The 27,235-nt window shown below is 42.1% G+C and overlaps 1 protein-coding gene and 1 long non-coding RNA gene across 4 annotated transcripts in view; both read right to left on the reverse strand.

The window, feature by feature from the left end:
• Positions 1-357: 357 nt before the first annotated feature.
• Positions 358-20,997, reverse strand: nab2 (NGFI-A binding protein 2 (EGR1 binding protein 2)). Of its 3 annotated transcripts, none has more exons than XM_041239284.1 (7): positions 20,822-20,997; positions 14,214-15,035; positions 13,445-13,578; positions 9,644-9,695; positions 9,139-9,280; positions 8,230-8,418; positions 358-699 (listed from the first exon to the last, which is right to left on the reverse strand). In XM_041239284.1, exons 2-7 carry the CDS (start codon positions 15,018-15,020, stop codon positions 608-610), a joined length of 1,416 nt encoding a protein of 471 aa, XP_041095218.1. In that variant the 5' UTR covers positions 15,021-15,035; positions 20,822-20,997; the 3' UTR covers positions 358-607. The 3 variants fall into 3 exon arrangements, with proteins under 3 accessions (XP_041095218.1, XP_041095215.1, XP_041095216.1); XM_041239281.1 differs by having other exon boundaries at positions 358-659; positions 20,822-20,902; XM_041239282.1 differs by lacking the exon at positions 8,230-8,418 and having other exon boundaries at positions 20,822-20,902.
• A 5,364-nt stretch (positions 20,998-26,361) lies between these two features.
• The window catches only part of LOC121307154, a 7,364-nt gene continuing 6,490 nt past the window's right edge, over positions 26,362-27,235 (reverse strand). Inside the window, exon 4 of the long non-coding RNA XR_005948276.1 lies at positions 26,362-26,402. This is a non-coding gene — a long non-coding RNA (uncharacterized LOC121307154). The remainder of the gene's footprint in view (positions 26,403-27,235) is intronic.

Consider the following 27,235-nt stretch of genomic DNA (forward strand, 5'->3'; position numbering starts at 1 on the left):
GGGTAGAAGGTTCTTATTTGAAGGGTAGAAGGTTCTCATTTGAAGGGGACGACGTTCTCATGTGAAGGGTAGAAGGTTCTTATTTGAAGGGAAGAAGGTTCTCATGTGAAGAGTAGAAGGTTCGTATTTGAAGGGGATGATGTTCTCATGTGAAGGGTAGAAGGTTCTCATGTGAAGGGTATAAGGTTCTCATGTGAAGGGTATAAGGTTCTTATTTGAAGAGTAGAAGGTTCTCATGTGAAGGGTAGAAGGTTCTCATGTGAAGAGTAGAAGGTTCGTATTTGAAGGGTAGAAGGTTCTCATGTGAAGAGCAGAAGGTTCATATTTGAAGGGTATAAGGTTCTTATTTGAAGAGTAGAAGGTTCTCATGTGAAGAGTAGAAGGTTCGTATTTGAAGGGTAGAAGGTTCTCATGTGAAGAGCAGAAGGTTCATATTTGAAGGGTATAAGGTTCTTATTTGAAGAGTAGAAGGTTCTCATGTGAAGCGTAGAAGGTTCTCATGTGAAGGGTAGAAGGTTCTCATGTGAAGAGCAGAAGGTTCGTATTTGAAGGGGACGATGTTCTCATGTGAAGGGTAGAAGGTTCTCATTTGAAGGGGACGACGTTCTCATTTGCAGCCGCTCTCCTGCTCCTCTCTGCTGCTGCAGCTGCTGCTTCGCCTGCTCGGACGAGAACTGTCTGTTACTTTCTCTTCACATTCTACAAAAAAAAACACAAGCAGAATTTGTTTAGTTGCTAAACACCATCTTACAGACTCTATAGGGGTATCTCTAGGACTGCAGAACAGTGATGAGAATCACTGGATGAAATCAACCTCATATTAGGATTGATTAATAGTTCATGTTTTTCTGCTGTTGAATGTTATAGGTTAAATGCAACTCCACGTTATATATATATATATATATATATATATATATATATATATATATAATCTATATATATCAATATCAATCTCTGCTGTTCCTGGACTTTCTCATTTTGAGATGCTTTATTTAAATATACAAAGTGTTGAGAGATCTAGTATTGAATTACTGTTTTGTATTCAGTGCTGTAAGTTAATTCATTTGCTCAATCTTGGAATCCAGCATTCATTCAGATCCAACGACACATTTTTCCAAATTCTGAACTGCTAAGCAGATGCAGAGCTTGATCAAAGGAAAGTCATTCTATGAATGGATTTTTAATTTTTTTTTTTATTCCCAATTGTTTTGATATTTTTATTCACACTTCATAGGTAAATCAATTGGAGAATTACTTTTTCAACTTTTACTCGTTGACCAGGAGAAAGATCATTTTTCTTCTAAACATCGCAGTGCATCCAGATCACACTCGCTCCTGCAACAATGCTGCTGATTGAAATGAGTGTTGCATTGTGGGAACAGAAATCCAGCATGCTGCAGGAGGGAGCGTTTTTTTTCTCCTGGCAAATGCTCCTGAGTAAATGTTGAAATGTATTGCCCAGCTATTATGACAAGTTTAAAAAGAGTCGGCAATATGGTTAAAAATATAACGCTGTGATACAAACAACAGGTGACAAAGATAAGACAATGCCTGTCTTGTAAGCAGGTGTTCTGGTTTGTATGCTTCAGTGGCACCTCCAGGCAGTGTGTCTAAAGATGCAGGCAGTGACTGATAAAGAGGGCAATCCCTATGACTAGCTTTACAGTTTAAACAACTGGCAGACTAGCTGCGTCACACCTGATAAGAAATGAACAAGCAGCCCCAAGCCCCTGCCCACCTAAACATTGCATTTTCACCTTGCTGTGCAATGACAGCCTATTCTCACGCCCCTCCCAGACACAGCCCCACTCCACTCACCCCCTCACACAGCCCCCAGTCCATTCTCACCCCCCTCACACACACACAGCCCCCACTCCATTCTCACTCCCCTCATACACAGACCCCACTCCATTCTCACCCACCTCACACACTCACAGCCCCCACTCTGGGGGTTTCCTGTTGCACAGACTCGAACACTGATAAAGTCATTGCTTCTTTCTGATCACTAGTTCAGACGCACTCCAATGGTCTAGCTGTAATCCATCAGTGTGTTCCGATATTTGCTCCACATCAGCATTACCATGTTGTTTCTTAAAACACCAATTATAATTCTATAATGAACAAGAAACATCTTGGGACTACAAAGACCTAACATTCTAGTGCTGGGACTAACACTGAATGATCATGTTCAGATATCCATTCAAACACAAAGCTTTATCAAACCCATTACATGGAACACTGTTCATTTTGAAAAATGAAGTATGAATAGATTGTGAAGGCCTTACTTTGCACCACTAAATTAACTACAAGCACCCCAGACAGCACACAGCACTGGACTAACAGTGGCACAGTCGCAGACAAAAGTATTGCAGCCTACGTTTATTATACCATAAGGGTTACGGACAAGCACTTAGTAAACTAACCATTTTTTAATAAAGCAAAACCAAACATACACAAGTTCTAGTTATTTAACAAATAATCTAACCAACAGAGCTTTTTCATTTCAAGTGTTTGTTCATGACAACAGTACTGGCCCTCCTGCTTTAGTATCCTGTGTGTCCTTTTGCTTTTAATACGGTTTATGGTTTATAATCACTCTTACCCAGTGTGTTACATCTTGTTGGCGAACTCTGGGCTCATTCTGTCTTGCAGATTTCCTTCAGCTCAAACAGTGAGATACAGAATGCTTAGCTACATATTTGTTCAGTCCAAAGCATTTCTGTTGGGTTGAGATCTGATGATTGTGAAATTCATTCCAGAACCTTTATCTTTGTTTTCTTCAAGAATTCCAGAGTTGACCTAGTTGTATGCTTTGGGTCGTTGTCGTGTTGGAAGATACTGTCTGCCAGTCAGCCTTTGAGGAAAAGTTATATTTTAGTCTCGGACGATTCTCCTACCTGCTGTACTCGTCATGTTCTTTGATCGTCCACTTTTTAAAACAACACTTAAGATTCATTTTTACAACTTAGCCTTTTTAAATTGAATGTACTTTCAATGTGTTTTGTTTCTGCTGCCTCTAATGGTTGAAATGCATCTTTTCTTTTAGCTTGTATTACATTAATTTTTTTTTGATCACTTTTGTACTAATTATTAATTATTTTTTAAATGATCTTTAGTATACATGTTTATTTTCTCTGTATTTTCTATGTAAAGCGTTTTGAGCTGCTTTTTGCATGAAAGGCACTACATAAAGTTTATTATTATTATCGAAACAGTTAAAGAAACAGACTTGTAACCAGGAGGTCCCCGGTTCAAATCCCAGCTCAGCCACTGACTCAGTGTGTGTGACCCTGAGCAAGTCACTGAACCTCCTTGTGCTCAGTCTTTCGGGTGAGACGGTGTTGTAAGTGACTCTGCAGCTGATAGTTTGCTACGAGTGCTTTTCTCAAACGTGAATCCAACTCCTTTGTCTTGATTATCTGCTGTGTTGCCAAAACGATCTTCTTCAACAGATGTTGGAAATAATTACCTCTTTTTCTGGCTGTTGACTTTACAATGCAGCTTAATTGCTGTGGAATGGGTTTCAATCGCTGAAGAGATGTTTTAATTAGTTCAATACAAGTTGAACAGACTTAACGTAAAGGTGCCATACTTTAGTCATGAACATACATATGCTTTTGTTTTTTGTAAAGATTGTTAGTTAAAACAATTAGAAATTGTGGATTGTGGTCTTTATCGCATTAATTAGTGTCTAATGTTCAGCAAACGCTTGTATTTCACATGTTTCTGGAGTTCTGTTATATTAACCATCCCAGTCGGGGAGCAGACGTTCTGCCAGCCATCCAGTCACATGACCCAACGTCAGTGTAACCGAGGAGACCATACTGTTGTAAGCACAAGGCAGACACTTCAACCTTTACAATCGAGTGGATCGCTAAATATATCTACAGAAAACAACACCACACATCATCTGATACCAACATGATAAAAACAAAAACACGCAACAGATACGGAAGCTGTTTTAAATGAGTTATTAGTGTTAAACTAACCCGGGCCAGCGCAGTATTTAGGTTTGCACACAGTGGTCTGGCTCTCCTCCCCTTAGCACAACATTCATCAGTTCATAAATCCAAACGTGTGCACCAGCCCGAGAGAGAGAGAGAGAGAGAGAGAGACACAGAGTCAGAGACTCTCTCCCAATGTCTTTCACCTCAGAGATTAACGTCGTCCTCAGACTACCAACAGGGAGCTCAGCTATGTGGTTTTAATGTATTTCCCCCCACCATATTTATATAACATGTATTCAAGTTTCAGCTTTTAATACTCTCTGTATCTCCTCATGCAGGATACAGTTTCTTGTAATGCTCTCTGCATCTCCTCGTGCAGGAATACAGTTTCTTGTAATGCTCTCTGCATCTCCTCGTGCAGGATACAGTTTCTTGTAATGCTCTCTGCATCTCCTCGTGCAGGATACAGTTTCTTGTAATGCTCTCTGCATCTCCTCGTGCAGGATACAGTTTCTTGTAATGCTCTCTGCATCTCCTCGTGCAGGATACAGTTTCTTGTAATGCTCTCTGCATCTCCTCGTGCAGGATACAGTTTCTTGTAATGCTCTCTGCATCTCCTCGTGCAGGATACAGTTTCTTGTAATGCTCTCTGCATCTCCTCGTGCAGGAACACAGTTTCTTGTAATGCTCTCTGCATCTCCTCGTGCAGGAACACAGTTTCTTGTAATGCTCTCTGCATCTCCTCGTGCAGGAACACAGTTTCTTGTAATGCTCTCTGCATCTCCTCGTGCAGGATACAGTTTCTTGTAATGCTCTCTGCATCTCCTCGTGCAGGATACAGTTTCTTGTAATGCTCTCTGCATCTCCTCGTGCAGGATACAGTTTCTTGTAATGCTCTCTGCATCTCCTCGTGCAGGATACAGTTTCTTGTAATGCTCTCTGCATCTCCTCGTGCAGGATACAGTTTCTTGTAATGCTCTCTGCATCTCCTCGTGCAGGATACAGTTTCTTGTAATGCTCTCTGCATCTCCTCGTGCAGGACACAGTTTCTTGTAATGCTCTCTGCATCTCCTCGTGCAGGAACACAGTTTCTTGTAATGCTCTCTGCATCTCCTCGTGCAGGAACACAGTTTCTTGTAATGCTCTCTGCATCTCCTCGTGCAGGATACAGTTTCTTGTAATGCTCTCTGCATCTCCTCGTGCAGGATACAGTTTCTTGTAATGCTCTCTGCATCTCCTCGTGCAGGATACAGTTTCTTGTAATGCTCTCTGTATCTCCTCGTGCAGGATACAGTTTCTTGTAATGCTCTCTGTATCTCCTCGTGCAGGATACAGTTTCTTTCTCAGTCAGGAGACCGCGAGGCAGTTCTTGTAAATTGTTTTACTCTATAAGGCCCCCTCTCCCCAATAATGGTAAATGTTTCAGTTTCATTTAAAACATATTTAATTCCAGGTTCTAATAATTTGTACCCTGCCGTAAGGGACACAGAAATTTGAAATGGCGTGTTATTGTCATAATGTGGCCACTAGCTGGTTTTGTTTCATTAATTATGTATGCACTGTAACTGCACACTGTTACAGAAATATATTTTGTCACATAAGACTATCATTAGCTGTGGTTTTCAGATACATTACGTGGGTATGAAGTGGTTCATTGTATTCAGAGCCTAGTAAAGCTTCTTGCAGGGCAGTAAGGGCTTCTGCTAAGAAATAATTAATACAGTTTAATTCCAGAGCTCTGCATTCTTTCATTACAGCTTACTCTGAAACCTTCAGGCTTGATATAAGCAATCATTGAATTACTAATGGGCTGATATTAAAAAGACAAGGGGCGTGCTTATTTTATTGTTGCTGTTTCTCCTGCCTAGCAGATGGAATACATGAATCAATCTAAACCAACACCAGCAGGAAAATACGTTGTTTATCAATAAAGAAAACATTGTTTTAATATGAATATGAAGAATAAATGTATTTCTGAGTTACTTTTGTTTTCTACTAACATGCAGTGTTGTATATGATTTGCTGATTGGGATCTCTTCTGCTCCTTGTCGACTCGTAAAAGGACAGTCCGAGTGGGAGAGGTGAGTCAGCAGGCAGTGTAAGGGCTGAAGAGGATCGACAGCAGTGCACGACCAGGCAAGCTTAGAGTCTGCTGCTTTCAGCTGGGTCTTCTTGCTGTGGCCTCTTACTGTGAATGAGGTTTCCCTGTCAACAGCACAGAGACTGGAAGCCTTGATTATACATGAGGAAAAATCTCGGAGTTCCACGATGCTTTAGCAGGTTAGCATTGTATGGTAAAGGAAAACAGCAGCTGCCAATCTCGGCTCTAACTGAGGAATTCAAGTGCGCTCAGGTAGGGCTGGAAATTATACTGATGGAATCGCAGGACGAGTGTGTGAGGGAGGCAGTACCCATAGTGAGAACTGGGAGAAAGTGAGCAGCAAAGGAGGTGGTGGAAGATGCAAAGGAGGAGGTGGAAGATGCAAAGGCTGCACTTGTATCAGTGATATCAAGAGGCAACAGAGAAGAGGCCTTGCTCTCAGTTCAGCTCATCCGAGAGGCACAAAGCCGCCCAGCTGAAATGGAAGAAATTGGCAGTTACTGAAGTGCAAAAGCAGGAGGAGAGGATGAGGAGAGGTTGAGGCGTGTCAAGGCGGAGAATGCAGGCAGATGTTGGCAAGCGCCTTATTTTGTCACCCGATATCGTTTCTACTACCCTTCGACCTGACATCGTCCTGTGGTCCGTCTCAGAACGCCTTGTTCTCCTGGTAAAGCTAACGGGGTCATGGGAGGATTGCGTACATGAGGCGTACACGAGGAAGAAAGTTCAGTATGCTGAGTTAGCAGCGTAGGTGGAAGTCTTGGTTTATCCAGTAGAGCTGGGTTGTCAGGGATTTGTTATGCACTCCATGACATGGCTTCTCAGGCATACTGGATTCAGTGGACAGGAATTGCAGCGTATAGTGAAGGCAGAGAGAAGCAGCAACTGACTCTGGTTCACGAGGAAAGAGGCCGATTGGGGAACTCAAAAGAGAGGTAATGGATGAAGGTAACATCAATGAAAAGGAATGGATGGCTAAGGTGAGTACACTGGGCTGGGTTTGGTGGGGGGGGCGCTGGGAAGCCAGCTTCACTGTCGAGCCTGCCTGAGGTGTCGTGGGTTAGTCACCCAACCACCGAAGATGGGAGGTGCCCACCTGATGACCCTGGCGAAGTGCCCCACTCAGCCCATTCCAGACGGTTGCCATGCTGAGGCACTAGGGAGGCCAAAAACAGGCTGATCCCTGGATCCAGTATTACACTTCAGCCACACAGTATTAGCTCTCCAGGCTCATATGTACAGTGAAGGTAGGTCTGGGTTGGTCCCCACCACTACTGTCTCATTTTATCTTGGAGAAAGCGGAGTGCAACATGAAGTAAATAACAGCTACTGTCACTTAATGAAAATGTGTGCTGTGTTGAGCACATGTAAATATCTCTGCATTAACCGTTCACTAATCTCACACTGAAGCCATGAGAACTGCTTTTCATGCAACTGGTAATACAGCTCTAGTACCTGTATAATATTAGCAGTGATGAACAGTGCAGATCTCAGTGCCACTGCAGGAGGGTGTTTCTTCTCACTGTAGCAATGTTTACAAGTGGTTCTATAAACCCCCCCTGCTGGATGGATAAAGTTAAAGAGCTACGGCTTTCAGACCTGCCCGTTGCAAATCTAAATAGCTCTTCTGTTTGATATAAAAGGAAACTGCTTAGAGCTAGTTGTAGGGTTTTAACAATTGTAGCCCAGTTATTGTACCCCTGTTTTTTTGCCCAATTACGATCCCTCAGCAACTCCCCACAACAGCTCACGAGAACTGAAGGTTCAGCGGGCATCCTCTGATCCCCAAGCCAATCACCTCTACACCAGGAGCTCAAAACTGGATGAGCTGCTTACCCCTGGAGGACAAAGGCCAGCCCTGCAAAAGGTCATCTAGCGCAGTGAGGAGGAACAGCCCATGCTGATTCTGCCTCCCTAACCCTGAGCTAATGCTTCCTGTGGCACCGAAGACTGTCAACTTGGCACAGCCAGGAACATGATTGTACGACTCATCCTGCACATGACGAGTGAGCCACTCGAGGACCCAGTTCCCTGAGAGCCACACTGTAAAAAGACGTTTTCTTTTCAGAAACGCTGCCATCGCAAAAAGCAAGACTCTTCCAAAGCGCTCTGGTCCCTGTTAGTTTTTAAAGTCCTCATACAGTCATGAATCGCTCATCTGTATTCAATTCCCCCACTGACCTGTCGGTTGGACGCTCCCCGTTGCGCGCAGACAGAGCTTGCCAACGCGATCATGTGACACTAGCCGGGCCAATCGGAGGCCCTCGTCCATCAAGGTCTGCTGCATGAGGTGCCGGCTCCAGGTGGGGGTCGGTGTGGGGTCAGTGGGGGGGCAGGGGGACAAGGAAAGACTGGAGCGGGACCCCAAACCTACACACACAGCACAACACAGCTCGATGAAACAGCTCCCCAGTTACTACGTTAACACTGCTGACCACAGCAAATAGGGTTGATTTCAATTCTAGTCCAGATATTGCTGGACTGGTACATTCATTTGTCTTGAAAGCAGTGCTTTTAACTTTTCTTATTTTAAATGGTTGATTATGAAGGACTAAAGAATAATATTTGAGAAACATTTGCGAATAACACAGCATTCAGACAAGGCTTTTTATGACTCACACTTCAAACCAGTGAACAGTAAGTCATATCATTCTGTCATTCTTTCAAGACTCCAGCAATTATGCGGAATGAGCAAGTGTTCTGTATTAAAGAAAAGACTTTTGCCGTAGTTTCAAAACTCCCTTTGATGTGATACTTTCTTTTTATATATCCCTGATAGCTTTTATATTTTTTAATTAACACATCATAGGTAAATGAACGAGGGAATTACTTTTCAACCTTCTCAGGAACGTTTGCCAGAGGAAAAGGATTTTTCTTCTAAACATCGCAGCGTATCCAGATCAAACCCCCTCCTGCAACAATGCTGCTGATTGAAATGAGTGTTGCATTGTGGGAACAGAAAAACAGCATTATTATTTTTCTCCTGATGAATGCTCCTGAGCAAATGTTGAGAAGTGGATTGCCCAGGTGGTTTATAACCTATGATGTGCGATTACAAATGTAAACAAACATGTTTCTGTTTATTCTTACCCTGTGTGTGACCGTCAAGACTCTCCCCAGACAGACTGTCCTCGTCAGTGGCGTGGTGGAACCCTGGGGCGGAGCTCTCCGGCGCTCCCTGCTGGCCACCCACGAGATCATGCGAGGAGGAGACGCATTCCGATACAGTCACCTACAGCACATACACTTCATCACTGATCACTTACTAAGCAAGTGTATCATTGGCACTCCTACGCACTTTCAAATGCCTTTGGAACTTAATACATTCTATGACAAATCTGAAGAACATTCTGGAGACATTTCTCTGTCGTTTTATAAAGATACTTTGGCTGACACTAGACTGTGTTACACAGGCAACGAAAACTCTCCTGAAATCCCCTCAACACAGACTTGCAAAGGAAAGCACAGTAACAGAGCCATTGCAACATCATACAAATGGAAGAGGGGAGTCAAAATATGTGACGTTGAAAGCAGTTTTGGTGAAATAAAGTCTGGCCCTATCCCCACATCAAAACAAAACCATGCAAACAGTTACCTCTTGTTTTATTTTTTTAAGAGCCGGCCCATTGATATCATCAGGATTCAATCTAGACAGAACACACACAATGAAGAGGGTTAGTGTAGTGTGGACGCACTGCTTTGACATGGAGTCAAGGCAGCCAAGTACAATTTACTGTCCAGTGCTGGGACTGCAGCAAACCCAATAATCCCTCCCCCTTCCCTCATGCTGCACTTCTATTCGCTACACAGGGCTCCAATGTGCAGTTTGCAGTTCTACAAAACATCTGCTACTACACGGGGTTCAAGGAAGTCCCCAGTTTGCTTTCCTTGCCTTCCAGGAAGTCTGTTACTGCTTCATCTTTGGGCATCCCATCAGTGTCTTTCTGGTCATGTTACTGGCTGAAAGCATGCCAGGCAAAAATGGGAAGCAGCTGATTGGTTATTGACAGCCAGTGAAGGGGTGGTGACAAAGGAAGTACAAGACAGTGTACAAGCAGGGCTTGTAAACAGAGGTTTATAACCTGGTGTAGAACCAGATACCGTGGTTTAAAATGAAAATGATTGCTAAATTCTTTCAAAGCTGTACACATTGAGACCTGTCTAATTAAAGGGTGACATTTCCAGTTTATTGTTGAGCACAACGTCCCTTTCAGCTTATTCTGAGACTGTTAATTACAAAAAAATGTCACTTGTTTTTACCTGTGTATCTTGACTGAGCCTGATTCTGTTTCGCTTATTTTTTTTTCAGACATGACAAATTATATAAATTGCTCATCGCTTGCATTTCATTCTTGCAGTCGCCTAGTTTATCACTGTGCTTTTGTTATTTGCATTTGTTGAACAGAGTTGTTCTGACAGAAAAGTTGAAGCCTTATTATAATTAATTGATGTGCATAGTGGAGAAAATGTGTGGAACTATTTTGTTGGTTACAATTACCTTCACTTTTAGCCCAATGCTGTCTTATTTTATATACTGGTACCACAATGCTGTCTTACTTTAAATACTGGTACCCAAATACTGTCTTATTTTAAATACTGGTACCCAAATGCCGTCTTATTTTAAATTGCATCATTTTTTCTTTGGAAAACCCAATAATCGTTAAAACAGAATTGAATTTGAGTGTTTGTGTGTGGGTGTGCCTCTATGTTATTCTTTTCCTTTACAAGCACAGACAGGATATCAAGTACTGGAACAGCAGCAAGCCTGTTTAATGGCGGCCCGAGGCTGTTCCTTGATGAGAATTGGATGCTAATAATGGGTGAGTTTATAGAAGCAAACCAACTCACAGCATTCCCCATTATGTATCTCATGTTGCAGGGCTCACTCTTATTAAAGAGCGCGGTCTTGTGTAGTCTTTGCATGTTAGCTGAGGGGGTCTTGCACAAAAGGATGTTAGGAGATAATACGTAATAATAATACGGTAAGTAATAATTTGTAATAATACGGTAAGTAATAATTTGTAATAATACGGTAGGTAATAATTTGTAATAATACGGTAGGTATGCTGCTATGAAAGAACACAGGTTAAAAAGCCAGAAAATTTGGTTTGATAGAAAATGTATTTTTTTAATTTTTTTTTTCTGTGAAATATCTATGCCTTTTCAGCATTTCTATACAGTCTGGCCGTTTGACAGTTTTTTTTTAATTTAGTTTTTTTTTTTTTTTTTTTTTACTATTTTAGTTTATTTTAGCCCTCGTTTTATCCAAAATTACACAGTACAATTCTCCACACAGCTCAGGAGAACTGAAGGTCAGCGGGCTCCTCCGAGCCCCAAGCCAATCGCCTCTTTACACCCAGGAGCTCCACAGCAAATGTGAGCTACCGCCATATGGAGGACAAAGTCCAGCAGGGTCCGTGATCTCGAGAAAACCATTCCACCATCTCGTGATCTCTAGAAAACCATTCTGCGATCAAGAAAACCATTCCGCCATCTCGTGATCTTAGAAAACCATTCCGTGATCAAGAAAACCATTCCACCATCTCGTGATCTTAGAAAACCATTCCGTGATCAAGAAAACCATTCCACCATCTCGTGATCTCTAGAAAAACATTCCGTGATCAAGAAAACCATTCCGCCATCTCGTGATCTCTAGAAAACCATTCCACTATCTTATGATCTCGAGAAAACCATTCCACCATCTTGCGATCTCGAGAAAACCATTCCGCCATCTCGTGATCAAGAAAACCATTCCGCCATCTCATGATCTCTAGAAAACCATTCCACCATCTCGTGATCTCTAGAAAACCATTCCACCATCTTGCGATCTCGAGAAAACCATTCCGCCATCTTGCGATCTCGAGAAAACCATTCCGCCATCTTGCGATCTCGAGAAAACCATTCCGCCATCTTGCGATCTCGAGAAAACCATTCCGCCATCTTGCGATCTCGAGAAAACCATTCCGCCATCTCGTGATCAAGATAATTTCAGGATGTCGACAATTTATCCATCTCAGGATATGACAGTAATGACTCCCGTTTGAGTCGTCAGAGAAAGAGGCAGTTATGTATAAACAGGAGTAGGATATTTTTTATTTTGTAAATACAAATAGGCAAGCACTTTGGACTCCATTCTCAAAGGGAAAGTACAGAAATATCTGTCTGTACAAGAAAACATTTGTAATAGAATATTTAATATACGTTACTCTGCCAAAATAACCTGCTATTATATTCCTTACAACCTACTGCCAGTAGGGTATCACGGATGGCAGTATAGCACACACCTGCACAGAGCCAGATATACCTGCAGACCAAGATATGGGTTCGACAAGTCTCTTTCAGCAGTAAAGAAACGGGTTGAGTCTTGTGTTTATTTACATTACAGGTCATATTAAGTTCTAAATAACTTAATTGCGGAAATACATAATGGTTAATGAGATGGTGTATTAAAACAAAGACTACAAATGATAGTTTATGAGAAGCAAGAGCAGCCTGTTCTGTAAATTCATTAACTTAGAATGAAGTTCTTATGAAACCATGAGGTTATATCTATTAGCTATTTCAATAAAATACATCTTGTCTAGTGTTTAAAACAAATTCATTTACATAATTTTGAAATGTAATGCCAATTTATTTTTACTATAATCTGTATTACAAAATCAAGTACTGCTGTTTTATGTTTGTGATTAAACTATTAATCATTTAATCACACCTGTGATTAAATCAATCAAAAATAATTGAATGATTGATCTTGTGTACCTGAGTGTGGTATAAAAAATAGTGCACAAAAAAGAAATCACGGAGGGCACTTACTGGAAGGGATACCTAATATTTCACAATATCTCAGAATGAAGAAAAAGAAAGACTGCTACTTGCAACATTTGCTCATCTGTGCTTTAAGTTTATCGTATCATCTTGTCGCAAGTAAGCAGATTTTTCTTTTTATTCAACGTGTTTCTTTCAAATTTGACAGCGATATCTTACTTTCTCTACAGCTAACTAAAATAAAACAGCACTCAGTAAGTTACCTTTGTTAGTCTGAATCTTGAAAGCTTACAAATCAAAAACGGATCTTGTAAATCTGGTATTCTAGGTTGCAGTGAGCTGGTAATTCACAGGAATATATTCGCACTTGATGTATTTTTAATCATTTTCTTTTAGACAGATTATCAGGCTGAAGGAAACTCAAGCGGCCTGTACAGCTCAAAAGAATGTCACACTACGTCACTAAAAGTGATTACTTGTAATTGTCTTTCAGCACAATTTTATACATCATGTGATCAATCAACCGCGTAGATCAGTACAAAGCGTCAAGATGAAAACCCCAGTATATACTGTGTATTGCAGTAGTAAAGTCTTGCTGAAGCACTGTGTAACGGGGATCCTGCTGGCTCACCTGGAACCCTTCAGCGTGGAGGTGTAGGCACACTCCCGAGCCACCTGCCTGGCCAATGAGAACAGCTCCACTCTGCGCAGCAGAAGAGCGTTGTCACGGATACAGAACTGCGCGGCTGCTTCGTTGATTGTCAGCTGAAAACACAAACGACAAACGATATAATAATCTGTTAGCAAATAAAGCTGCTATCCTAGGCATTTACCAGGTAATAGATTCGAATTTTTCATTTTGAAACAGCTCTTAAATTCATGAATGTATTGCAGCCTGTGTACCGCCTTAATGCCTCCTGTCTCACTCCAGAAGACCCACACAAAAACTACAAACAGAATATGATATTAAATGTAGATTATATTAAGCATCCCTTTAATGTCAGTGTTTTTAATTTAATTATGTTACCAGTTTTGTAACTAGAAAAAAAAGTACCAATTGCACTTTTACATATAGTCCAATATTTGCCTTAGGAAGCATACTAAACCACTGGACCATATTTGAAAAAGAAAAAAAGTTTAGTTGCTAAGGAACTACAAACTATAAAACAGACCACAAATAAAAAATGGCATAATTTAATGATAGTTCAGTCTTAAATAACTAGAAATACTCAGTTTTATCACAGTCTTACTGCACAATTTGTTAGACGAAATTATGACAAAGTGTTAGAAAAGTAGCACAATGCAGCTTAATTGAATGACTTGAAATGTGCCTTAAAACACTGCTTCCAGGTGTAGACCCAGCCCAGTGTAGTGCTGCCAGTGCACAGGCTGTGCTGTACCTCGTGGGCGCTGAGCTGCTTGCCCTCCCTCCTCTTGGAGTCGAAACGCCCGTAGATCAGGCTGTATTTCCGGATCTCCTCCTCTTTAGCCGGGTCGCCATTCTCCATGTTGAAGATGTGCCCCACCGTCTTCGCCAGCTTCTTGTTGAGCTTCAGCAGGGCTTTGACCTCGCTGGGTTCGGCGCAGGGCATGGTCTTCATGAGCCGATCCACGCTTTCAGTCACGGCACGGGCAGCTTCAGGCTCCAGCCGCCCGCCTGGGACTGGAGAGGAGGTGGTAGGGGGGGTGGGCGGCGGGCTTGGCTGCTCTTCATCCTGGCTGTTCCCATCAGGCTCTGGGGTGTGACGGCCGAACGGAGAGAGCTGCAGTTTGTCCCGGGAGAGCTCTGAGCTCTGGGAGGATGGGCTCTTTGGGCTCGAGCTACGCTGGGGAGTGAGGCCAGACCTCTCCTGCTCTCCAGGGGAGTTCGACGCATGCCCGTTACTCAGAGATTTGCGCCCCCCGGTGGTGTCGGAGATTTTGAAGAGAGGGATGCTGTTGACGGGGACGTTGCTCAGGGTTTGGTTGAAAAGGCTGGGGTTGGTCGCCCACTCGCGCAGGGCTTTCTGGAGCCGGCGGACGTGCAGGGGCTTGGTTGCCATGCCAACAAGCGCCATGATCTCCAAGAACTCCTCCTCGCCCGCCTCACACAGCTGCTGCACGTCGTCGCCGCCCTGCTGGATGAAGGTGTCGTAATAGGCCAGCAGGTTGGCTCGCTGTAGAACACGGTATAGCTGGAGTTCACCAAGGGTTCGTGGCAGGGACATGGCAGACCCCTTAACCTGCAAACACAGACAGACCCCACTCATTACAACAGACCCCACTCATTACAACACTGTTTCTGTGTTTATTCATTTTATTTTTTGGTGCTTATTTTTAGCTATTTTTGAGTCTTATGTAAATCTGTTTTTTCTGGACTTTTTTAATACTGTATGAAATTATTCTTTTTTGGTTACTTTACAAAATAATTGGGCTTTTTTTTTTCTGTCACAATATGTATAGTAACTCAACAGTATTTTCCTTCACTGTCCTGTGTGCATTGCACTTTGGCAAAAAAATAAAAGAAGAAAATAAAAGTCCTTAGACAAATAACATACAAAAAAACACTCTGAAGCGGTTAACGTTCCTGTTTACTGTTCAAATTATAAAAATGTTTTAATCAGCCTATCAGGGCATCTGTACTGCTTTTCTGTGACCTGTACTGTGCAGTAGAGGGTGGGACAAAGTCAGTGCTGCATTGTTTTGATTTAGGTTGCTAAAATCTAGTTTTCAGCATTGGAGGTAAAGTACCAGAAATGGACGACAAAGCAAAAAAAGCAAAGCATATTTTGGCTGATGATCGTGTCAAGATATTTCCCAAAGAAACTGCACATGCAGATGGAGGTAATTGTTTTGCACATCTTGTAATGTGTCTGGAGAAAATACGATCGATCGCTGTTTAGCTTCAGAATCGCACATTAAACAAAAGGCTACTACAGGCTGCTGAACAGAACGTAAAATAAACAGCTTTCAGACAACAAACTGGAAAGTCAGCGCAGACAAAAAGTCGGGTAACAGGTACAGGTAACAGCCACCTCGCTTCAAACAACCTGCTGCTTACTTTTTAAACGCAGTGAGAGTTTTAGACCCGAATAGACACGTTGTTTTGACTCGGTATAACTTGGCAAAGCTCTGCCTTACATTTCCAACCAATTCAGTGGATGCAGACGTGCAGTCTCAGTGTATGGGCAAGTCCACACCAGACAGAGAATGTCGTCAGCAACTGCTGGGAGATGTTGCATGCTTGCCTTTAACCAATGACAGCACTGGCAGCACATTAGTGCTCTGAAATATTGAAATATTCGCAAAATCCTAATTTTACTTCATACACCTACCCGTGAAAAATACGAAAATTTACTGTGCTTTAATAGACCCCTAATTATAAAATATTACACTCATTATAATAGAGTACACATCATAACAGACCACATTCATTATAATAGAGTATACATCATAACAGACCACATTCATTATAATTAGGGCTTCATTATAATAGACCACACTCATTAGAATAGCCAAGGATACCACAGCTACTTATTTACTGAACAAGTATGATTTAGCGGTGAAAGGATCCTTGAGGAGGTTCAGAAGCATTTAAACTAGAAAGGAAGGGGGAGAAATCAACAAAAAACAGAAGGGAGACTACAACAAAACAAGGGCAATAAGCCCTTGACTTTAACCACTGGGCCACATTGCCTCCAAATATACTAAATGATTAGCCTACTTGTCACAACTTTTTACAAAGGAGGATATGGACAACATGGCCCACATGTCAACCTGTTCCTATCCAGTTTTAAAAAACTTTAGCATAACAGAGGCAGAAGTGTTAAAAGGACTAGGAGCTCTTAAAATAAACAAATCCCCTGGGCCGGATGAGATCCTCCCAATAGTACTCAAAGAAATGAAAGAAGTTATTTACAAACCGCTAGCCAAGATCATGCAGCAGTCTCTTGACACAGGAGTGGTACCGACAGACTGGAAAATTGCAAACGTAATACCGATCCACAAAAAGGGAGACAAAACCGAACCAGGCAACTACAGACCAATAAGCCTGACTTCTATTATATATAAACTTACGGAAACTATAATAAGATCCAAAACGGAAAATGACCTATATGATAACAGCATCCTGGGAGACAGTATGGTTTCAGGAAAGGGAGATCGTGTCTAACTAACCTGCTTGATTTGTTTGAGGATGCAACATCAACAATGGATAACTGCAACACATCAGACATGGTTTATTTAGATTTCCAGAAAGCTTTTGACAAAGTCCTGCATAAAAGATTAATTCTCAAACTGAACACAGTAGGGATTCAAGGAAATACATGCACATGGATTAGGGAGTGGTTAACATCTAGAAAATAGAAAGTACTGATTAGAGGAGAAACCTCAGAATGGAGTGTGGTAACCAGTGGAGTACCACAGGGATCAGTATTAGGTCATCTGCGATTCCTAATCTACATTTCTAATCTGGTATAGTCAGTAAACTTGTTAAATTTGCAGACGGCACAAAAATAGGAGGAGTGGCAAACGCAGCAGCAAAGGTCGGCCAGAATTATTCAGGGTTTAAAAGGCATGTCAGGCTAAAATAATTAAATCCATACAGTCTTGAACAAAGAAGACTATGCAGCGATCGGATTCAAGCATTCAGAATTCTAAAAGGTATTGACAATGTGGACCCAATGGACTTTTTTCACATGAAAAAGGACCAGGGGTCACAAATGGAGATTAGATAAAGGAGCATTCAGAACAGAAAATAGGAGGCACTTTTTTACAAACAGAATTATGGGAGTCTGGAACCAACTCCCCAGTAATGTTGTTGGAGCTGACACCCTGGGATCCTTCAAGAAGCTGCTTGATGAGATTCTGGGATCAATAAGCTACTAACAACCAAAACGAGGAAGATGGGCCGAATTACCTCCTTCAGTTTGTAAACTCTTATATTCTTAAGTAGTCCCACAGTCAACACAAAAATAGTCGACTAGTCACCACTTTAAAAACAAGAATAGGTTCTGTATTTGGTAAAGCCTGGTTCTCTTTGTGAACGCTCTGGTTTGCAGATCCTGTATTTGGTAAAGCCTGGTGCTCTTTGTGAACGCTCTGGTTTGCAGTTCCTGTATTTGGTAAAGCCTGGTGCTCTTTGTGAACGCTCTGGTTTGCAGATCCTGTATTTGGTAAAGCCTGGTGCTCTTTGTGAACGCTCTGGTTTGCAGATCCTGTATTTGGTAAAGCCTGGTGCTCTTTGTGAACGCTCTGGTTTGCAGATCCTGTATTTGGTAAAGCCTGGTGCTCTTTGTGAACGCTCTGGTTTGCAGATCCTGTATTTGGTAAAGCCTGGTGCTCTTTGTGAACGCTCTGGTTTGCAGATCCTGTATTTGGTAAAGCCTGGTGCTCTTTGTGAACGCTCTGGTTTGCAGATCCTGTATTTGGTAAAGCCTGGTGCTCTTTGTGAACGCTCTGGTTTGCAGATCCTGTATTTGGTAAAGCCTGGTTCTCTTTGTGAACGCTCTGGTTTGCAGATCCTGTATTTGGTAAAGCCTGGTGCTCTTTGTGAACGCTCTGGTTTGCAGATCCTGTATTTGGTAAAGCCTGGTTCTCTTTGTGAACGCTCTGGTTTGCAGATCCTGTATTTGGTAAAGCCTGGTTCTCTTTGTGAACGCTCTGGTTTGCAGATCCTGTATTTGGTAAAGCCTGGTTCTCTTTGTGAACGCTCTGGTTTGCAGATCCTGTATTTGGTAAAGCCTGGTGCTCTTTGTGAACGCTCTGGTTTGCAGATCCTGTATTTGGTAAAGCCTGGTGCTCTTTGTGAACGCTCTGGTTTGCAGATCCTGTATTTGGTAAAGCCTGGTTCTCTTTGTGAACGCTCTGGTTTGCAGATCCTGTATTTGGTAAAGCCTGGTTCTCTTTGTGAACGCTCTGGTTTGCAGATCCTGTATTTGGTAAAGCCTGGTGCTCTTTGTGAACGCTCTGGTTTGCAGATCCTGTATTTGGTAAAGCCTGGTGCTCTTTGTGAACGCTCTGGTTTGCAGATCCTGTATTTGGTAAAGCCTGGTGCTCTTTGTGAACGCTCTGGTTTGTAACACTGTTCTGTTTGTGCATTATATTTTAAAACTGCTTGGATTATTTATTTTTTTTTAGAAAACAATAATGTATTCTGTAGTATCTTGTGCTCTACTTGTACAGTTTTGTGGGTGCAGTGCATTTAAAGCTATTTATCAGTGTTTTAAAACGTCATCGAACACGCATCTGAGACGTGTGATTAGTCCACTAGCAGAGTCTGCCCACTGCCAGCTATGGAACCCACTCTCCCGCCTCCCACGCCATTTTCTAGCAAGATGATCTGAAGAGTGCGTTTGCATATAGAACTGACTTGCACTGTTGAAGCGCCTTTTAATTTTAGGCATTGGCCATAGTGCCTGTTTTAACTGTAAAGAAAAGTAACGACATCAGTCTCACAACTGAAATGACAAAGTCAGTCACTTAAAGTCTTTTAATGGCGCCTGTGCTTTTCACCACGATGTTTCGCGTCACTGTGAGGGTTCTGTTCTCTGATATCAGGTTCTCGTCTAGACTCTGACAGGTACAGACCGATGAACACTGCCTAACACTCGACACACTTCATTCTATTTAAACCCTCTGACAATGGTGACCTCTCAACTCTGCAAGCACCAGCGCACTCTGTATGAACGTAGAGGTCACACTGTCACACGGCTGAGCAGAACCAGGAAGTCTGTTAGTGCAGTTAGAATTCTCCAGACAAGCTCAAAGCAAAGACTCAACGACACACGTTTCGTCTTGAAGACTCTCAATGCCTTCACTGAGAAGACTTCCAGTGGAATGTGTCTTAATTTTAGACTCTTTAGTCTTACTAAATAAACCACCATGCAGTGCTTTATAGTGTGGGTGCAACAGTAGCTCACAGTAACCCATCAACTACAGTCTTTTTAGCTATAATTAAATTCTCAGAATGCAGGAAATACTGGATTTAATGTATTTACTTATGTTTGACTGCAATGACATCAATTTGGTTATAAATGTCAATTACACGTCATCCTATCTGAGATGGGCACATATGGGAGAGGCTGCTATTGCTGGTGTTGCCTTTCATTTCCCAAATTGGAGAAGAAAGAAATTCGCACCGAGTCCCGCTGCAGTGGGCAGGACAGCTGCGGCACTGCAGGATTTAAATTATTTTTTAATCAGAACTTAGAATTTTGTAGTATTGCAGTGATTTAAAGATAGGTTATGTATTTGTTTCGATGAAAGCGATCCTGAATCACAAATGTAGTAACAGAATGAGGCGGGCTAGGCTGGCAGTGACACAAACCCCATTTTCAGCCATCGCTCAGGACAAGTTTATTTATGAAAAAAATGAGATGTTTATGAGTTCACACGACGAAATAAGGTGCACGGATTTAACTGCTTATTTTATTTTTGGTTTTTTTTAAAGTATTTATACCGGTAATTATATAATTTCTTCTCATAAAAACTACCGCGTTTTTTGTGCCAGAGTGTCTTCGCAAGGCAGTGCTCATGTATATACATTGCTGCTTCGGGGACCCAGTGAGCTAGCACCGCCTCTGGACCGGGACACTGCTGAACACACTTCAGTAGCGGAACCAAAACCGATTAGGACAGGGCTGAGAGGACACGGTGCCGTGTGCCCTGGTGCTAACAGGTGACATATGATTCACATACAGTGTTACTGTTCTTGCAAAAGCGATGTACTGTTATCAGTTTTAAAGTATTACAAATATTAAGCGTTCAAATATAATTTACCACCACGGTTTGCCATGCATGTGTTACTGACGGTGGCAACAACGAAAGATTTGTTTTTTTTTTTTGGTTTTTTTTTTTTAATGTTCGATTTTAGTGTTGCCTTAACGAATCGACACGAACTTACTTCCGTATTTAATCAAATAAGAAATAAACCACATCGTTCCCGAACACTGCTGAAAACATATCTTAAGTATAAATATAACAAACAAACAAATACATGCATAAATAGACAGATAGTCGCTCTCCCTACCTCGCTCAGATCTAGCAGACTCGGTCCTTTATTCTGTGCTCCAGATCCAGGTGGGCGCTTGCTGGCGCAGACTGGTGGTGCCGCCGCCGCCAGCTTCACCTCAAGCAGCGGTGCAGCCAAATTATCCGAAGAAAAATATGTATTTCTAAGCCAGTTCTGTCGGCTCTCAGTCTTCTTTTAACCCTTTGCCCGTGTACTTGTTTGCACTTGTTTGAAGTTTCCTGTATGAGCTCGCAGCTCGCCTGTTATCCCCTGGTTTTCTGAGACGGCGCTGCTCGGAGTTTTCTCTTCTGTTGCCTTACCCGTGGCTGGCTGTGCTTGCTGGCTGCTGTCCTCCCTCGGCGGTTCGCATTGTTAATGACAGGCTCATTGCTGGGTGTGTGGGTGAGAGAGACCCGGGGGCGGACTGCAGCGCGCCATCTGACCGAAAAAGAGCTTTCCTCTCCCGGGGAGAGAGGCGGCTGAATCTGGGGGCGTGGAGTTGATTTTGTAAGGGGTGGGGGTTGTTATACACAGTGATACTTTTAACTCCTTCTTTCCACTAACAAACATGCATCAAACTGGTCGAAAATCCCATTGACACACAGCCTACTCTATGGGCAAGAATAATGTAACACGATTCATATAGACCATGTTCAAGTGATGGGGGAATCGGATACTGTCAACTGTATTTGATACAAAACATAACGTAGAAATCGTTGACACAAACAAAAAGTGAGTTTTTATTGGCTAACCAGTAAATGCTGCTCGTGCTCCTACTGTTCTGACAGCGTGTTTTCATTCAAGTTGTCTTTGATCGTAATTCGGGATTTCCTTTAGCTGTGGGCCTGCTGTATTCATGGCTTCGTGTATAATTTATTATTGCAATCTAACCAGTCGTTTTATATTGCTGTCTTTGTGTATGTTTTTTTCTCTTCAGTGAATAGGTTTCAAATGCAAGCTGTGTGTGTGGGGGGGTTGATGCGTGGGACTGAGCGTTTCTAATCGGCTACGGAGTGTGACGCACCAGAGGAAGGGGCTTCCCCAGTGACGTGCTGAACACCACACGAGGCACACCCGTTCTGCACTGAGATTTTCCACAGAGTTGAAAGCTGTTCTTTTTTTTATATATATAGATTTTAAAACAGTGGCTTTAAACTGCGAACCTGGTGTAAATCATTATAATACAATATTCAATCTACGCAAAAACATTCCACATCTACAACATCGGCCAAGTTAAAAGGACTAGTCACCTGCTGAATAATATTATTACCAGGTTTCATGACAGTCAGATTGGCTCTTCTCCAGATGCAGATGCACGAAGAACAAATATCATGTTCATTTTCTGTACTACCCCTTGTCTCTCTATTATGCTTAACGTAATTCTGAGTGGTTCTTATTACAAATAACCAAGTTTTGTGTTTTATATATATATATATATATATATATATATATATATATATATATATATATATATATATATATATATATATATATATATATATATATATATATAGCCCTTTAGAAAGTCTACACCCCCTTTCAACATTTTCACCTTTTGTTGCCTTAAAGCCTGGAATTAAAATGCATTGAATTTTTTTTTTTTTTTCGTTTAGCTACACATCCTACCCCAAAACATCCAAGTGAAAAATAATATTCTAGAAATTTGTAGAAAAGTAATTAAAAATAAAAACTGAAATAGCTTGGTTGGATAAGTGTCCACCCCCCTTCTAATATCAATCCTAAATTAGTTCAGGTGTAACCAGTGGCCTTCAAAATCACACACCAAGTTAAATGGCCTCCACCTGTGTTCAATTGTAGTGATTCACATGATTTCAGGATAAATTCAGCAGTTCCTGTAGGTTCCCTCTGCTGGGTAGTGCATTTCAAAGCAAAGACTCAACTATAAACATCAAGGCACTTTCAAAAGAACTCCGGGTTGTTGAAAAGCACAGATCAGGGAATGGGTATAAAAAAATATCAAAGGCCTTGAATATCCCTTGGAGCACGGTCAAGATGATTATTGAGAAGTGAAAGGTGTATGGCACCACCAAGACCCTGCCTAGATCAGGCCATCCCTCCAAACTGGATGATCGAGCAAGAAGGAGACTGATCAGAGAGGCTACCAAGAGACCAAGGGCAACTTTGCAAGAGCTACAGGTTTTTATGGCCAAGACTGGTCAAAGTGTGCATGTGACAACAATATCCCGAGCACTCAACAAATCTGGCCTGTATGGTAGGGTGGCAAGAAGGAAGCCATTACTCAAGAAAGCCCACCTTGAATCCTATTTGAAGTATGCAAAAAAACACTCAGGAGATCCTGTAGCCATGTGGCAAAAAAGTTTTGTGGTCTGACGAAGCTAAAATCGAAATTTTTGAAATGCATCACCCAAAGAACACCATCCCTACTGTGAAGCATGGCGGTGGCAGCATCATGTTATGGGGATGTTTCTCATTGGCAGGGACTGGGGCACTTGTCAGGATAGAAGGGAAAATGAATGGAGCAAAGTACAGAGAAATCCTTGAGGAAAACCTGCTGCCCTCTGCAAGAAAGCTGAAAGTGGGACGGAAGTTCACCTTTCAGCATGACAACGACCCAAAGCACACAGCCAAAGCTACACTGGAGTGGCTAAGGAACAAAAAGGTAAATGTCCTTGAGTGGCCCAGTCAGAGCCCCGACCTAAATGCAATCGAAGATTTGTGGCGTGACTTGAAGATTGCTGTCCATCAACACTTCAAAAAGGAACTTGACAGAGCTTGAACAGTTTTGTAAAGAAGAATGGTCAAATATTGCCAAATCTAGGTGTGCAAGTTGGTAGAGACCTATCCCAACAGACTCACAGCTGTAATTGCTGTCAAAGGTGCTTCCACCAAGTATTAACTCAGGGGGGTGGAGACTTATCCAATTATGATCTTTCAGTTTTGTGTTTTTAATATATAATTTTTTTTCTTAATAAAAACTTTTTTCCCCTTAATAATGTGGAGTATGGTGTGTAGATAAGTGGGGAAAAAAAACTCTGAGGCGCTGACACAACAATTTAAGGCTAAGGCCTGAAGAGGGAGCCCTGGAAAAGTTATTGGACTATTTCTATGTTTGGTGACAGGTAAACGGGTTAACCATCACAAAGCGCTTTACAAGATACGAGACTAGGGTGTGTGAACTGTGCACCAGCTGCAGAGTCACTTACAGCAACGTCTCACCCCAAAGACGCAGCACAAGGAGGTTCAGTGGTTTGCACAGGGTCACGTAATGAGTGAGCTAGGATTTGAACCTGTTGATTACAAACCCGATTCTTTATCCACTGGACCGCACAGCCTCCTTGTGTAGTTAGAAGGTGATTAAAGTGTAGTTAGCACTGCTGGGCGGGGTGAGGGTTTTGTTTGGTTATTTTGTTTTTGTGTTTGTTAACAAATAAACATTCAGGCAGTGCCCAGTTTTAAACTGCTCTGTTGTGAGAGTTCATTTTACACCAGAAGACAGGGAAGAAGGTCCTGAGGCGTGGCACAGCATACCCCCGCTTTGCCACAAATTATACATGTTTACTGTATATATGCCACACAAGTCAGATTAGGCGGAGTGTCTTTATAGAGACGGTTGGTAGTGCACTTCCACGTCGCATCACATTTCCATTTGTTTTACCATCCTTTCAGTCACTGTTGCACTTGTTTGGTCACCTGGAGGGTGAAAAGGTCCTGCCCCCTCACTGACGTTTGTCCTGTCATTAACCAACCACTACTTTCCCTATTGACTGACATGCCTTCAGCCAGTGACATGACCCAGAAGACACAGCTGAAGTGAAATGACCCATGAAGTGAAAATGCAACAGATGACCTGAAAAAAGACATAGAAACTGAGAACTTCATTTAACCTAAAGTACCAGATACATGTTTTAAACAGAAAGTACAGGTTTGCTGTAACATGTATTGTGTTGAACCACATTTGAGATGAATGTTGCAAATGAAAGTGAAAATCAGGTAAGACTGATGAGGTTGTTTTGTCAGCTATAAGCACTGTAAAGTATCAGAACATCTTGCAGTGCAGCTCTGTGTGTGCCCTCGCTTCTGAATAACTCTGGAGGCAGAACTCAACTCCAGCGTTGTTAGTATTCCTAGCTAGGAGAATGCAGCCATTGTTTGTAAAGGACAGTGTTCATCTGTGTGTCACTTACTAACCCAACACCAACCAGGGCCCTCCTGTGTATTGATGAGCACACTGTCAATATTTCACCACAATCCCAGTTATCTTACATGTCGTTTAGACTTTTAGTAGTTCTTCCTCTCCCACACTCTTCCTCAATCTAGGAGGGGCATGAAAACTTGAGTTGAGACAGTGAACCAAAAACCAATACAGAGAAACCAGGAGCAGAGGACACGGCTGGGAATGAAGTGGATATAGACTTGAGAAAGAGAGACAGAGGCAGTTCTTCAGTCTGCTGCAGGTATGGAATGGATACCTCCTGCTGTCGATGCTGAATCACTGAGATTAGTATTGTTTATTTCTGAGCAGGGCAGCATGGTGGTGTGACGGTTAGTGCTGCTGCCTCACAGCTCCAGGGTCCTGCTTTCGATTCCAGCCTAGGGGTCTGTCTAGGTGGAGTTTGCAAGTTCTCCCCGTGTCTGTGTGGAGTTTGCAAGTTCTCCCCGTGTCTGTGTGGAGTTTGCATGTTTTCCCTGTGTCTGTGTGGAGTTTGCATGTTTTCCCTGTGTCTGTGTGGAGTTTGCATGTTTTCCCTGTGTCTGTGTGGAGTTTACAAGTTCTCCCCATGTCTGTGTGGAGTTTGCATGTTTTCCCTGTGTCTGTGTGGAGTTTGCACGTTTTCCCTGTGTCTGTGTGGAGTTTGCATGTTCTCTGCGTGTAATTTACTCTTATAACCAAATATTTTTACTATAAGTCTAACTGTTCTTATTCGAAATCGCTCTCAAACGTAATTATTAACTGTGATATATTATATTCTCTTATTTGAATTCCCTCCTAATTACTACTGCCTTTATTGCATCTGATAACTGCTCTTATCTGTAATGTGATATTTTGTAATGTAATATACTGTAACAACTGCAAGTCTTCCTGGATAAGGGCGTCTGCTAAGAAATATCCATCCATCCATCCTTTATCATTAACTGCTTAATTCTTTACAGGGTCGCAGTGAGTCAGAGTCTAACCCAGCAGACACGGGGCGCAAGGCAGGACTACACCCTGGACAGGACGCCAGTCCATCGCACATTCATTCACACACATACACAAACATTTATACAGAGGGCAATTTAGAATAACCAATCAACCTGAACAGCATGTCTTCGGACTGTGGGAGGAAAGTGAAATAAATGGATAAGAATGATTTCAAATAAGAGCAATTACAAAAACGTGGATACAGTTACTTTAAGATTAAAATCAAGCACAAGATACAAAAATAGTTATAATTCAGAGCAGTGGTAGAATAGAGCAAAGTGTGGCTCAGTTCACTACAGGTGCAAGGCGATGCAAGTGCTGGTGCACCTGAGTGCCATGTAGTCCAGTATAGTAGAGAGATGTGAGGTTTACAGATGCTGGCTGAACAGGTGTGTCTTGAAGAGGTGCTGGAAGGTGGTCAGGGACTGAGCAGTCCTGGTATCCATGGGTAGGTCGTTCCACCACCGAGGGGCAAGGGTGGAGAAGGAGCGGGTTAAATACATTTATCAAGGCTGGACATGTTTTTTAATATGCTTTGCCATCTCTGGGCTTTGCTTAGCTATGCTTTACCATGTATTCACTACGCTTTGTTCAGTGTTGTGGAAGTTACTTTGAAAAAGTTACTTGAATAACATTGTAACACGTTACAATGACTTATTACTTTGAAAAAATGTAAGTTGATACAGTTACAAATAGCTACTTCTCAGGCTCAGGTTAAGTAGAGGTTTTTGTTCCTCTGCAGCTCGAAATATTATTTGAAAGTCGAGCTATGGAACGCGATGAAAAGATGAGATGCGAAGTGTGTTTCTGTGACACGGAAGCATTTTTTAATTAAACACTTTCTACACAATGTGTAATCTGTTACCATATTTTGTTTCCTGTCTCAAAAAGGAAGAGTTACAATTTCCAGCAAAAACTAATCAGATACTCCAGAACAGGAGCTTTATTCCACGTTAAACCTTTATCAGAGACAAAACCAAATGCATTTTCACTGCAATCTGGGAAATGTCTGAATTAACTTGGAGAGGTTTATTTCAGGAAACTGCGTCCCTCCCTCGCTCCCACAGAGTGTCTTTGTCTCTCTCTTTCCCTGTATCCCTTTCCTCTCACCCTTGTCTCTCCCTCCTCCCTCTCTCTCTGACGCATATCCTACCGCCCCCGTCTGGAGCTGCTTTTACCCTTCCTATCAGCTCTCGCTGCTTTCAGCCCACCCACAGACTCCAATTCCTCAAGGATGTCATTAGCCCAGCCACCAGAATCTGCAGGAA

The sequence above is a fragment of the Polyodon spathula genome, chromosome 53, assembly GCF_017654505.1.
Source record: "Polyodon spathula isolate WHYD16114869_AA chromosome 53, ASM1765450v1, whole genome shotgun sequence".
Classification (NCBI taxonomy): domain Eukaryota; kingdom Metazoa; phylum Chordata; class Actinopteri; order Acipenseriformes; family Polyodontidae; genus Polyodon; species Polyodon spathula.